At 30.9% G+C, this 14,872-nt stretch overlaps 1 protein-coding gene across 1 annotated transcript; it reads right to left on the bottom strand.

Moving 5' to 3' along the window:
• Positions 1–1,663: 1,663 nt before the first annotated feature.
• Positions 1,664–5,337, bottom strand: LOC131014620 (probable WRKY transcription factor 30). Its single transcript, XM_057942642.1, has 3 exons — positions 4,691–5,337; positions 4,030–4,158; positions 1,664–2,405 (listed from the first exon to the last, which is right to left on the bottom strand). Exons 1-3 carry the CDS (start codon positions 5,032–5,034, stop codon positions 1,898–1,900), a joined length of 981 nt encoding a protein of 326 aa, XP_057798625.1. The 5' UTR covers positions 5,035–5,337; the 3' UTR covers positions 1,664–1,897.
• Between the last annotated feature and the right edge of the window lie 9,535 nt (positions 5,338–14,872).

The raw sequence follows: 14,872 nt of genomic DNA on the forward strand, positions 1-14,872 counted from the left end.
AAATACAGGATACAGTCCCTTTATAAATATTTAAAGAAATTTTTAATTGAAATTGTATAAAATGACGTCATTTAAGCCTCACAAAAACGACGTCGTCTTTACTAATACACGTAAATTCCAATTCAACACTCTGGCGTCCGGAAAAAATGAGAGGATAAAATTGTAAAAATTAAAAAGATGGTGATTTAATTCGCCACACTACAAAAGTCATATTAAAATTACAATTTTAAAATAGTTCGTGATTTTATTTGTCTAAGTCCCAATTTTTTACTCCTAGTTTATATTGTACATATTAAAATTTTAGGGTAAATACCATTTTTTATATATCATTACATATTTAGCCTATTTGCAATTTCAATAGTTTTTAAAATGTTTGCAAAAAAGTTCTCAATAATTCAAGAAATTATATTTGTATATAACGTTCAAGAAATTATTTATAATATCCAACTAAATACCATTTGAAAAATTAGCATGATAAAGATAAATTTTTGAGCATCTCAAAATTCTAGGACTCTATAAAACCATAAAACAAAATGATATGTAAATTGATGACAAAAAATTAAAATAAATTTGTGAAAAATAATATTTCATCTGTCTACGAAATGAGTCATATTTCTTTTTTGGTCCGTCCACCAAATGAGTATTCATTTTTTTTTTGGTAATTGTACGTCATACAATCCACTCACAATAAAAGTGGACACATTAATTATTCCACTCACATACATTTAATCAATTTTTTAAAACTCATGCAACCTTCAAAATAAGTACTCATTTTGTGAACGGATGAAGTATATTTTTTTATCGGGCGACTTCAAAGGAAATTATACAACCATCAATAACTTAATTGCTTTGCTAGCTTATCTGTGAAGGCGGCACAGTTTAATTAGATCAGAGCAAAGACATGCATTACCTTCAAACGCGCAAACTCTTGATCCGCTTCTGTAGACTTACTATAGTATGAAAAGACGTGACATAAATTTGAATAATACTATGTCAATAATTAGGCAAAGTGTGAAACAAAAATTATCAACCATATGTTTTATCCACTGTAATACAAATACTTTTCTAACGGGATTAAACTCCAAGTTATTCTCAAGAATCAAGATGGCTCACTCTCTAGAAAAACCTCAACTTTCTGTCTCGTCATTAATTAAGGACAATCGATCTCTATAAAATTTTGCCAATTTAAAGTTTAATCTATAACCCCTGATTTTTTTTTTTAATTATGTTTGAGCATTGGCTAGATTTTTTAAGAGCATAAACCTACAAGGGATATAATTTCTAGAATCTCAGCCAACAGGAACTAGTCCAGCATTATAATCTAGAATTTCTAGAGTTATGAGCAATTTATAATTGTAGTAAGCTACATTTTTAATTCATTGGCCATATATATATATATTGCTTCTTCTTCTTCTTCTTCTTTGAGGGAACCATTGCTTTCTTACTTCTGCAGCCTATGTAGATTATAAACCCAAGACTGTTTGCAATTGATATTCACCTTTTGTTTTTGGGCCCTTAAGAAGTGGGCTTCTTAACATTATATTTCTAGGCTTGTCCGTTAGTTTTTAATGGACATTAAAAGTTAGCCCATGCTAACAAATATTACTATTTGTTAGAAACTAACAAAAACCAAAATTAATTCTAGCTTTGCTACAATAGAGACTTTCTTTAACAAATATATCATGGATTAATGTAAATCATACAACAAATACAAGAAAGTGAAACTCAAAACTCGATACTTGTGCTAGCTTTAACCAATCTAACTAAATCCAAACAAAACTTCAAAACTGCTGTAAACAAATTAAATATTCCAACATTTAATATCTAGTCCTAAGAAAGCTAGATTTCTTTAACTATATTTCCTCATAAAAAAATTACAAATGAAGGACATGGATAGCTATGGGTAGTGCCCCGAGTTATCAAAGTCGAAAACCGACCCGAATCCGGATGGTCCAAATGGGAAGTCCGCATCGAGCGTAGCAGAATTGGTCATGGCTGCAACGATCGGACTGAGTTCGGAATCCGAGTGGCGCAAATTAGGAATTAATTCTCCATAATCAGCATTTAAATCATTGGTTGGATTCGGATAATAATTTCCCAAAGCATTATTACGATCCGAGAAAATGTTATCATTTTGGGGATTAATGGGTGATGATGAAGAGAAATTGAATGGGGGGTTAAGGGTTGTTTGGATATTAAAGGGTGGTTCGCTTTGTGGGTTTTGGGTTAATGGATTCGGATCTTGACCTCGCGGGTCGGGTACGGGCGGGTTATTAGTGGCACGATTGCACGTGTGCTTTCTCCTATACGTGATTTCAAAAATTGTGGGATCTTCATCTGATCTTTGAACTTGTTTTGTAGCCAAACACCCGTGGGCGTGTCTATAAGTGCACCTGTAGTACCCTCTGCAAAATAAATAAATACGTAAAATAATTATGGATTTTCTTAGAAATTAAAATATTAAAAGGAAATAATCTACGCTTGCAACTTGAGTTTGACCAATTCCGTTCAATCGCCTACGACGGAATGAGGTCAATCTTACCTCAATTTTTACAGTTTGTTATGATGTAATTTATATATATAATACTACTATATGTTTGAAGATAATACTATACATCGGGCTTGCATGTGTTATGATACCCAAATTCCAGATAGATTTAATCAATACATATTCAATTGACTAGGTCAACCACTAGGGGTTTTTATAGGTAAAACATATAGGTGAGAGAAATTAAGTATAATAAGAAAAATTATGATACAGTATAATAGAACTGACTTAGAAGATATTAATTAGATCGAGTCCATCTCGCAAAATTTTGTTAATTACTATAGTTGTATGTCTCCTAATTAATTTACCGGTTTCTGCGCATAAATGGAATGATCACCCATATCACAGCCATTTTACTTTACTTGCATTCAAATGGAATTCATGCACACATGCACACGTCTATTGCTAGCTAAGATCTAATTTTAATGCTAATAAAATCTTTGAAGATATAAATAGTAGGATTCAATTTTTAATACGAGTGCATGCGCATAGAAGAATTAACACCTGTTATTACTATTATATTTACATACAAGATAAAGAATGGAGGACTTGTGATGATCATCTGTAGTCGATCGAGTTGAGAATGCAAACGAGGGTATTATCTTTTTATTTATTTTTATTTTTATTTTTTAGTCTTTTGGTGATATTCGTTTTTATGTATATTAATATCCCTTAAGTTCTTAGTATCACAGATAGCTAGTCCATCTCAAAACACTGAAATGCAGCAATTATTAATAACAATATACTTAACTGCCAAATTGATTTCAAAAGGAACATTTATAAGTTAAAATCGGTTAACTGTTTCTTTTAAGAAGATAGCGATGGAACTTTAATCGGTAAACTGATGAGGAGTTGACTATTAAAATAACAATTCATTTTTAAGTCTCAACATTAATATTATTCATTGAAAGGGACTTTTTTGGTGTAAAAGGAAAACTATATTAAAAAAGGAGTATAAAATAATCATAAACCAAAAGAAACGGACAGCCTAAACGACAACGAATCGATCGGGAGTTAAGTTTCAAAGAATCTTCAGCTACTTATTTAACTTTTAATTACTGTTCATTTACACGTTTCAAGAAAATTCAAAATTAGGGAACGATCAACAAATCTTGTTAATGTATTCATTATTATAGTTAGTATAACACGCGACTAATTCTCTACTCAACAAAATAGAGGCATTGTGTTACTTCAAAAATGTAAAAGTTAGTTGGTTTTCAAAAAAAATGTACGTTAGGATATGTATGATTCGTGTATATATGCTACATATTTACAAAAATAATTATTCGAATGTTATTGTGTCAATTTAATGATATTGTAATGCCACATGAGCTTTCCATCGTGTTACTAGGACAAATTGTTTTGTTTAGATAATTTATTTCCAAAATTGAATAACAAATTAATAAATTAAAGGCGGCGTAATTACTAAATAAAGTAATTAATGAAATAAAGTGCGAATGATTAAGTGTTAAATATAGTACCTGGGATGCTTGGCTCCGAGGATTTCTTTCTGGCCGTACTTCCTCCAACCGTAGCCATCATCCAGTTGTCCTTCAACCCCCACTTCTGGCCCCACTTTTACCTTTTGACTCCACCTGTCACTCGCCTTTCTGCATATTTCACAAAATAAAAATATCCAAAAATTTAGAAAAAAACACTATTACTACTATGTAACAAAATTAATAAATTAATTGGTGTGTTAATACTTTTCATCCCGCTGTGTGTTGGTATAATGGCAGAAGTTTAATGTTAAAGATCTAAGGTATTTTTTTTTGAGGAACTAAAGACCTAACCCAAGATCAATACCTAGCCCAAGATCAATAGGTTTGAGTCATTCGCGCGCGATCTTTAAATTTTTTATTTTTTAGAAAAATATTTTTCATTCAGTATTATATATATACGCGCCATACGTAAAATAGTATGTAAGTATCAAAGTTATAGACTAATTACACTAAAAAAACTATAAACTAATTACACAATTTATATTCCTATACATAGAAACTAATATATATATATATATATATATATATAGGAATAGATATAAATAACATATTGTAGCATGTCATTATCTACAAAACGGAGATAAATAGTACTACATGCATTAGGTGTTGGATTTAATAAATCAAGTTGATTGAAACAAACCTTTTCCTAGAAGTCTGATCAGTGAAATCCTGATCAGAGTCATCACTCTGAGGGCTTCCGGCGACTGGCCGAGGAGACTCAGGCGGCGGCAGCGGTGCTTGACTAGCAGCAGCAGCAGCAGGGTCGTTGTGCGTGAGCATGGAGAGCGCCTGATCGTAGGAATACATAATTCTGTGCAGCAAAAATTCGCGACTCTCACGTGAAGAAGATGAGTGCAAATTGAGATGATTTTGAAGCTGCTTAGCCATCTCTTTCCCCTGAGACAGCTCTCTCACCAGATTTTTGAGGTCCGAATCCGACGGAAAATTCTCCATTCCTTTCCCGGAAAAGGGAGGTGATGACATCAATGGATTTTGAGGAGATGTAGTGATTATTATGGAAGCATTGAATGTTGAAATTGAGCTGAATTAATCTTCCTCCCACCGGCGGAGACAAGTTTAGCAGCTTTGTTTCTGAAACCATGCAACTCAGGAAACAATGTTTTTGATATATAGATAAATAAACTGAAGGGTTTTGGAGATATAGAGGGAGAAGGCGTTATATATGTGTTGAGGGTATGGTGTGAGTATATATATATATATATAGATGGTAGGGGAAAAGTGAAGAATGATAGTAGCAGGAACTAGGAAGTGTTGGGTTTGAAAGTTGGAATGAATGGGAAAACCGAGGGAAAGAATAGTAGAGTTTTTGACTGAAGAAATTATTTACAAAAGCGAGTGAACGTTACATGGAATAGGGAAGACCGGTCTTCGGTCATACCAAGAAGATCAAAGTCAACTGCTGACCAATTCAAACCCACTCATACATACTTGAGGTGACGTGGCAAATCATTGTGGAATAGATGATGCTAAGTTCCATTGCTCCCTCTCCCAACGCTACTGCTTAATGACTCTACTTTGACTGCTATTGCATGCCTCACTTGGGAATAAATTTTGCTAATATTACTACACACTATTAACAAAATTATTTATATATATGAATTGGTTTGTTCGATTTTCTTGGGCTCATGTAACATATTGGACCCGCTTGTACAAGTGATGATATTGTGAATTCAAATTACTTTTAACTCTCTCATTTATGCACTAATCATTATTATACTAGCTAATAATAAAATAGCATAATTAAACGTTGCAATTGTCCGTAGCATAAACAAAATGTAGAGACCGATCAATTAAAAGATGAGATAAAAGACAAAGTAAAACAAAAGCAATAAAATACTCTATATGAGATAAAACTTAAGAATAAAATATTGACTCTAGGGAGTGTAATTACGCTAATCAATGTTCAACATATTAATTCAATTATAAATTTAGCTAATCAATGTTCAACATATTAATTCAATTATAAATTTAATTCAACTCCGATGAAACATCACAGAGGTATTCATACCCTTTTCTAATGAAGGACTATATATAAAAGTATATTAGTAATTTATATATCTCAATCAAGACTAAAAGAAATAAACTAATTTTGAAAGGCACATAAAGAATAGTTTTCTATAATCCAACTATCTCTTATAAAAAGGACTCAAAGTATATCATACAATTATAAATAAACTGAACAGTTATCACATTCAAATCTCAAACTGAACAACTAAACATGCAACCTAGCTATTGATTAGAGAATTCACAAGAAACAAGCACCATCAATCAAACTAAACATGTAAATTATTGATTAGATAATTCACATGAAACAAACACCATGAATCATGAATCACAAGTTGAAAATAAAATTAGTATCAATAAATCAAACACGCAAATTCAATCGACTATAAAAACCTTAAAATCAGAAAAGAAACTAGCTAGCGAGACTCTATAGTATATTAAAAAGGCAACTTCCAATTTAAAATCAATTTCAAAATTGAGTAGCAATTTTTGTAAAGTATAATAAATTGAAGGTTTATTTGTAAATTATATTTATTTATTTATTTTTCCTTTTTCCTTATCTTACCGGAGATCCCTTCCCTAAACAATATGACCTCATCATGCGCCTCAAGCTCGGCAAGACCACTGTCGCGATGGTCTCGTCGCCGAAAACAGATGCTGAAAGATCTCGATCGCAGCTTCGCCAACAAACCGCAGAGCGTGGCGTCTGAGACCATGTGGTACAACTACAACAACATTGCCTTCAACCCCTACATAGACTACTGCCGGCAGATGCGGAAGATCTGCATCAACGAGCTTCTCAGCCTTAGAAAGGTGCACATTCAGAGTTTAATCAGAAAAGAAGAGATCGCTCTCTTGGTCGATTCATTGAAAGAATCTTCTGAAATGTCAGTGAAATTAATGGAGAAGATCTTCTCCCTCCAGTTCCATCACGAGCCATGCCCGCGTTTGGCGACATCTATAGCACTACAAGAAAACACGCGTTTAACGACCGAAATTAACGACCGAAAATTTCGGTCGTTAATTTTGCGGCCTTAACGACCGATTTACGACCGTTTAACGACCGATTTTATTTTTTATTTATTTTTATTTTTTAACGACCGAAAATTCGGTAGCTAATTATTTTTTTAATATTTTAATATTTAATTTTTTTTAACGACCGAATTTTCGGTCGTAAATATTATTTTCTTATATTTTAATTATTTTTTTAATTTTAACGACCGAAAATTCGGTCGTTAATATATATATTTTTATTTTTTTATTAAAAAATTATTTTTTTAAAAAAAAATAATTTTTTTAACGACCGAATTATTCGGTCGTTAATATTATTTTTTAATTTTTTTTATTTTTTTAATATTTTTTAAATAAAAAAAATATTTTTTTAATTATTTTTTTTAAAGACCGAATTTTTCGGTCGTTAAAATTATTTTTATTTATTTTTTTATATTTTATTTATTTATTTTTATTTTTTTATTTGTTTATTTTATTTATTAACGACCGAATAATCGGTCGTTAATTTTATTTTTTCAATTTTAAAAATTTTAAATTTCGTTTTTATTTTTATTTATTTTTATTTTTATTTTTTTATTATATATAAATATATATAAATATTTAATTATTTTTTATTAATTTTCTATTTAATTATTTTTTTCAAATTATAAAGAATATTTTGAAAATGATTGTTATTTTCATAATATTATTCTATAAAAATAGATAATATTGATTATTAATAAAAATGTGATATTATTTGCAAATAATAATAAATTATTAGACTTATTATAATAAATTATTAGACTTATTAGATTTTCTAAATTATTTGATTCATTATTTTCAAAATATTAATAATTTTATTATTTTAAAATAATAAAATTATTTTTCAAATATTAATTTTATTAATATTGATTATTTGATTTAATATTGATTTTGTTGTATATTTGATTGTTATTTTTCATACTCATATTTTCTTTTCTTTTTTTTAATTACGATAATATTATTTTTTTATTATTTTAAATTCGATCGTATATTTATCGTCAATGTTTCGCCGACACCACAAATCTTAGTTATTATCTCGACATATTATAAGGTTATGAATGATTAATGATATTTTATATTGAATTAGAGTTTAAATGAATTAATAGGTTCTATATATATCAATAATACGAGTGTTCTCTATTGGTGACTACTCGAAAGGAATTTCAAGGTTAAGCGTGCTTGACTTAGAGCACAAGTAAGATGGGTGACCTACTGGGAAGTTCGTCAAATGGTATGCAATTAAGGTCAAAATACATTAGAAATACACTAAAAATACTTGTGGGATACAAAGATAGAAAAAAAAAAAAATTCGGAAAAAAAAATGTTTTTTTTATTAATTTTTAACGACCGAATTTTCGGTCGTTAAAAATAAAATTTCGGTCGTTATTTAAAAAAAATAAAAAAAAAATAATTTTTTTATTTATATATATATATATATATTTTTTTTCTCTTTTTAACGACCGAAATTTCGGTCGTTAAATTTAACAACCGAAAAAACGGTCGTTAAAACTCGGGCGACGATGCAAACAACGACCGAAGAAAACGGTCGTTAAAAATATTAACGACCGATTTTTGGGTTTTAACGACCGAAATTTCGGTCGTTAGAGCCGCATTTTCTTGTAGTGTAGGGACAGAGAGGCGCTTTCTCCCATCTTTAAACCGTGTTCTTTATTTGATTTTCAGAGTGCGTTTTTAACTATGCGGATTTTCATTTATTTTTTCACGTGTATCAACATGACTATTCGTCAGAACATGTAAATTATCGATAGCCAAATTATTTTTGCGATCCACAAATAAGAAAAAAATGAAACGATGAATTTATTTTGTAATTAGCTTTAGAGTGAGTATCTTAAAAAATACTCAAACAATGGGCCGAATAGTAATATTTAACCTATAAATTATAAATTTCGAACTCTTTCACACTAAACCATGTTAATCATTTATGAATGCAGTAAAAGATATCACTTCAAAATACAACAAAAATTTCAAATTGGTATATTAACAATGGTGTAACGTACACCGATACAATAAACTAAAAACACAAACACAATACAAACACAAAATGATGAACAAGAATTTTACATGAACAAAAAGAATGTTGAAACGACACGAACATTAGCTTTTCTCATGACGACACTACGTACAATATTAGAGACAATTAATTAAGAATAGTTACATCATAAGCTTTTATTAATAATATATAAAAATTAATTCATTTATTACACATAATCATGTCATCAGAAGTTATATTTATAAAATTATCAAGTTGTTAGCAAGCTTTCATGTTCCAATAGGTTATCGGATAAAATTAAGTAAATGTTTCCCCTCCGATTTAAATTATCACATAAAGAAATGAGGAATTATTATATTGATCCTCTTTATATATGAAACAAAAATGAGCAAATTATCAGATAGTTAGCAAGTTAATTATGATGTAATTTGAATTTTTTTTATGGTGTTAAACAAATTGAAACTGAAAAACAACACGATATGGCATGAAATTTTATTGTCTTTATCGTGTCAATTTGATAAGAATAAACGCCAACACGATCAGTATTTTCAAATCATATATGTTCATATATATATATATATATATATATATAGGAATGGGATCATATAGATCTCAATGCTTATAATAGATCCCTAGATCCAAATTTTGACCACACATTTATGACATGTGGCGCATCAAGATGGTGACACGTGGCAAGGAGCTTCCAAGCATTCCAAGGCAAAATCTGGAGGGGTAAAATTGGAATGTAATTTTCGGATTTAATAATTAAAAAAATATATATTTTTTTAGATTTTCTCAAAATAGATATATTTTAGATGCATATAGTTTCACACAAAGATGCATAAAGTTTTCATATGAAATGCATAACTTTGAACAGAAAAATGCATTTAATTTTTCCAGTTTTGGTATTTTCACCACCCCACCCCATACCACCCCCAATCCAGCCCACACCACCCTCCAACCCTCCCCATTACCACCCCCCAAAAATAGGCATATTTCACATGCATATAAAATCAAACAAAAATGCATAAAGTTTTCACATAAAAATGCATTAAATTATACAAAAAATGCATTTCATTTTAATAAATCCGGTAGTTTCGCCACCCCACCCTTGCCCCACCCCCCCCACCCACCCCCCAAATTTTTTTTTTCAAAAACTGATTTTCTGATTGCTAGCCCACCCCCACCCCCCACCCCCAATTTTTTTTTAAAAAAAAAAACTGATTTTCAAAAAAAAAAATTTGGGGGGCTGGGGTGGGGGGTGGGTGGGTGGGGGGGTCAGTGGTCAGAAAATCAGTTTTTGAGAAGAAAAAAAAATTGTGGGGTGGGTGGGGGGTGGGTCAGTGGTCAGAAAATCAGTTTTTAAAAAAATTAAAAAAAAAAAATTTGGGGGGGTGGGTGAGGGTGGGGTTCTGGGGTGGGGTGGGGTTCAGGGGTGTGGGGGGTGGGGTTGGGGTGGGGTGAAATCTTATGCATTTTTATATGAAACTTTATGCATTTTTATATGAAAGTTCATGCATTCTCGTATGAAACTTTATGCATCTAAAATATACCTATTTTGAGAAAATATAATTTTTTTTTTAAATTTCGAAAATTACATTCCAATTTTACCCCTCTCCAGATTTTGCCTTGAAATGCCTTGCCACGTGTCACCATCTTGATGCGCCACATGTCATAAATGTGTGGTTTAGATTTGGATCTACGGATCTATTATAAGCATAGGGATCCACCGGAACCCAACCCTATATATATATATATATATATTTGTAACGCACTATTCTGTCAATAAAAAAGTTAAAAAAGAAATCAAATAATAAAACTAAAGGTCAGTGGCACTTGATGAGAACCACACAGTAACAATTAATACGTTGGATACCCGGGAGTCGGAAGATCTTGACTTAAATGATTGTATGCATGAAAATCTTATACTCTAATATAATGGGTTTTAATGATCACGATTTCGCTTTATTTGCCGAAGAAATAACCTTGACTGGGACGCGGAATTAATTAGTATAATTCAAACTTGTGAAGTCAGAAATAAAAATCAAGACCTAGCTTGCAAAAATTAAAATAAAAATAAAAATCAAATATACGATTTTATTTTAAAATTTTAAATAGAAAGACGAAGGAATCTTCAAACCTCGTTACGCGTCGCAGACCCTCTCAGCTCACGCCATCTTGCCATTTCAATACGTACAACTAGTAATTTATTTATTTTTAATTAGTTGGATTTGATCAGATGCATGAATTTGCATTATAAATTCTCTTCAAAGTTATGGCATAAGAGTTTATATTAAATTGCGAAAAAAGGCACACCAGAATGAGTGGATATGTGAGTGCAGTGGAATGTGAATGAGATCTACATGATAAAAAAATATTTATTAGGTTTTAGGTGGACAAAGCTATAATAATAAACTCGAATCTACGAGGAATCGGGAGTGTTCTAATTAAGACATATTTCTAGCAATAAATCTATGCAGGACATATTTCTAGCAATAAATCTATGCAGCCACATTGTGGTCAGCCACATTGTGGCCAGCCACATACTAATATAATAAAGAAAATTTTGATTTATTTAATTTATTTTTTTAAATAAAAATAGAATTTAATTATTTTACTATATTCTCTACACTGTACTTAAATTTTTTATTTTTTTTTGCATTTTTATTTTAAATTTATTTTTTAATAAAAATAAAAAAGTTATCAAAAAATTATAAAAAAATAATTACAATATAGAGAATATGATAAAATAACTAAATCTTATTTTATTTTAAAAAATAAGTTAAATAAATTAAATTATTTTTTATTTAGATAAATTGTAGATGGCCACAATGTGGCTGTTTAGCATTGTAATATGTTTGAAGGTATCGTGTTTCACTTTTTCATTAAGACGTATTTCTAGAGAACTAGAAGTAATACGTTCCGTAGCTTGTATTAAAAGTAGAAAGTATCGTGTTTCACTTTTTCATTAAGCTCATGTTTAGTTTAACGTTTTTCAAGGTTAAAAAGATATTTAATTAATTAATGGGTAAATTTGGTCTAAAATCATAATAAATTGTCAAATTTTGATTTTTCCCACAATCTTTCATTCTTGTTTTAAAATACATAATAAATCAATTTTTTTAGAATTTCCCATGATGACAGATTCCGACCAAAAACTTAAATGACGTGGCACTTGTATTGTAATTACATGGATAAGTTATATGACATTCAATTAACACATAATATTTAGACCCCAAAATAAATGACAAGGAATATCTAAATCTTATAACTTAATAAAAAGGAATTTTACCCAAATAAAAACTTAAATATAAAAGAATTGAAATGTATGAACTCGGTAATCTAGGCAATTTATTTCAAGATTTTAAATGAGTAAGTATCAAAATGATGTCGTTTCTAGTCCCCACCGTTAAATATGCCACATCTTTCAAGTCTGGCGCCATATTATTTAAAAGTTCACCGGAAAGTGATGCGATGGGATATTCCAAAAAACTTGATTTATTATGTATTTTGAAACAAGAATGAAAGATTGTGGGAAAAATCAAAATTTGACAATTTATTATGGTTTTAGACCAAATTTACCCTTAATTAATTGAATCAATACAAAATCTTCTATACACTCGAATGTATCGTACATTCGGATTGACCCGCATTCTGATTCAAATCATGTAAATGACACTATAACAATGTCATTTATATAATTGAATAGTGTCAATTATAAGTAGTGACATCTTCTATACACTCGAATGTATCGTACATTCGGATTGACCCGCATTCTGATTCAAATCATGTAAATGACACTATTCAGTTAAACAAATGACACTACTTATAATTGACACTATTCAATTATATAAATGACACTGTAACATTTTACACTGTTATAGTGTCATTTTCAATTTTATACTGTTATTTAAAATATTATAGTGTCATTTACAATCTTATAGTGTCAATTACATGAAGTATCATTTATATTTCTGAATAGTGCCAATTATACACAGTGTCATTTATACGCAATGTCATTTGTATAACAGAATAGTGTCAATTATAAGCAGTGTCATTTGTATAACCGAATAGTGTCATTTACACGATTTGAGTCAGAATGCGAGTCAGGATAATGAATTATTCATTACGTACTCTTATTTAAGGGCAACTCAATCACCTAATTTATTAACCCTTAAAATAGAGGAGAAACAAAAGAAAGGGAATCCCTTATTAATGATTCTTTTTCATTGTTAATCCAAACACTTAATACAAATAATACTTCTACTTGAACCAAAAACACTAAAGCTAAATCTCTTATATATTGTGGTTGTCTTTATTTTTTTAAAAAAAAATTGTTACACTCAAATAAAGGAAAAATACACTCACACTCTAGCCTTTTAGGTGACTCGAACCCCCGACCTATTGATTGGAGGAGAAGCGTCTAACCAACAGACTGCACTTCTTCGTCTTGTGGTTGTCTCTACTATAAATACATGAATGTTAATTAAACTGAAATTTTTGAAAATCATGATTTATAAAAAAAATTGCAGTGAGCTATTATTATTATTATTGTCTCAAATGTATCAATTTTGTTGGTGCAATCCTCCATATGATGCAGACTGCTCATAATTTAATATAATACTTATAAATATCCTATTAGAACATGTGAATGGTCCAAATCTTGTATATATGACTGACTGTAGGAATGCTTGGGAAAGGGTCGACGATTGAGACCGGGTGAGTTAGCTCTTTGGTTTAGCAAGGAGATGGGTCTGGACCTATCCCTAGTGGTTGGACTCGCCCAGAAGCCTGGTTCACCAAGTTAGACTACTTCAAAGAACTATTTAATCGAGGAGATCCGAGATACTGTAATAGCCTATCTTTCGTGCTAGTCCCGTCCTTGGCAGCCTTGCAAGAAAGATCAGGAAAATACACCCTTTCGTGCTATGATCAATAAAGAACTCACGAGAAGACGAAAAAGGCACTTTGAAGCCTATCTTTTCGACGATTGAGCAGATCTTTGGACAAAGGAAGAAGGATCATCTGGTTCGCAGCGGCACGAGAGCAGCAGAGAAGTGTCAAGCTCCATCATAATAATCCGAGATTTTCCGTTAAATGGACCTCTTTTCAAAAGAGTGAGGAGATCAAATCTTTCGTCTACCCCGACATCGACATCTGGCATGAAGAAGAGATTACATTCATGCTCATAGGCGATTGATGCCGATTCAGGAACTCTAGTGCATTCGGGCACACTAGGTATGAACGCTTTAGCAGAAGGGGACTCTTCCATTGGATGCCCAAAAAGGCGTATACATTATCAGATGAGAATGTAGATCAGTTGGCTCCTCAGAATTATTAGACCTAGGACTCTGAAAGTGGTTAACCCGCCTCGATATAGGGCTGCTTTGACATGCCGATACTTCCGATCCTGTAGCTACCGTGGTGTTGGAGCTGGTTTTTTTTCTATAGTAGAGGGTAGGAGTATTGATATCCTCAACCTGCGGTGATGTAGCTAGCCTTGATACTGATATTGTTGTTATAGTAGAAGTTGTAGTTATTGAGTTCATCAATAGTAGATACTTGCTTACTTGATTGATATGGTATTGATTTGCTCAGTAGTTGCTCAATAGTTGATTCCTCGATATCTCTTCAATAGGTGAGCTAATCCACATGGAGAGGTTCTAGTGAGATTGCTATTTTTCGTGACATCTTGAGCTAATCAATATATAGTGATTATTAAGGCAGTATATAGTGTTGAATAACGATATTCAA

The sequence above is a fragment of the Salvia miltiorrhiza genome, chromosome 3, assembly GCF_028751815.1.
Source record: "Salvia miltiorrhiza cultivar Shanhuang (shh) chromosome 3, IMPLAD_Smil_shh, whole genome shotgun sequence".
NCBI classification, from domain to species: Eukaryota; Viridiplantae; Streptophyta; class Magnoliopsida; order Lamiales; family Lamiaceae; genus Salvia; species Salvia miltiorrhiza.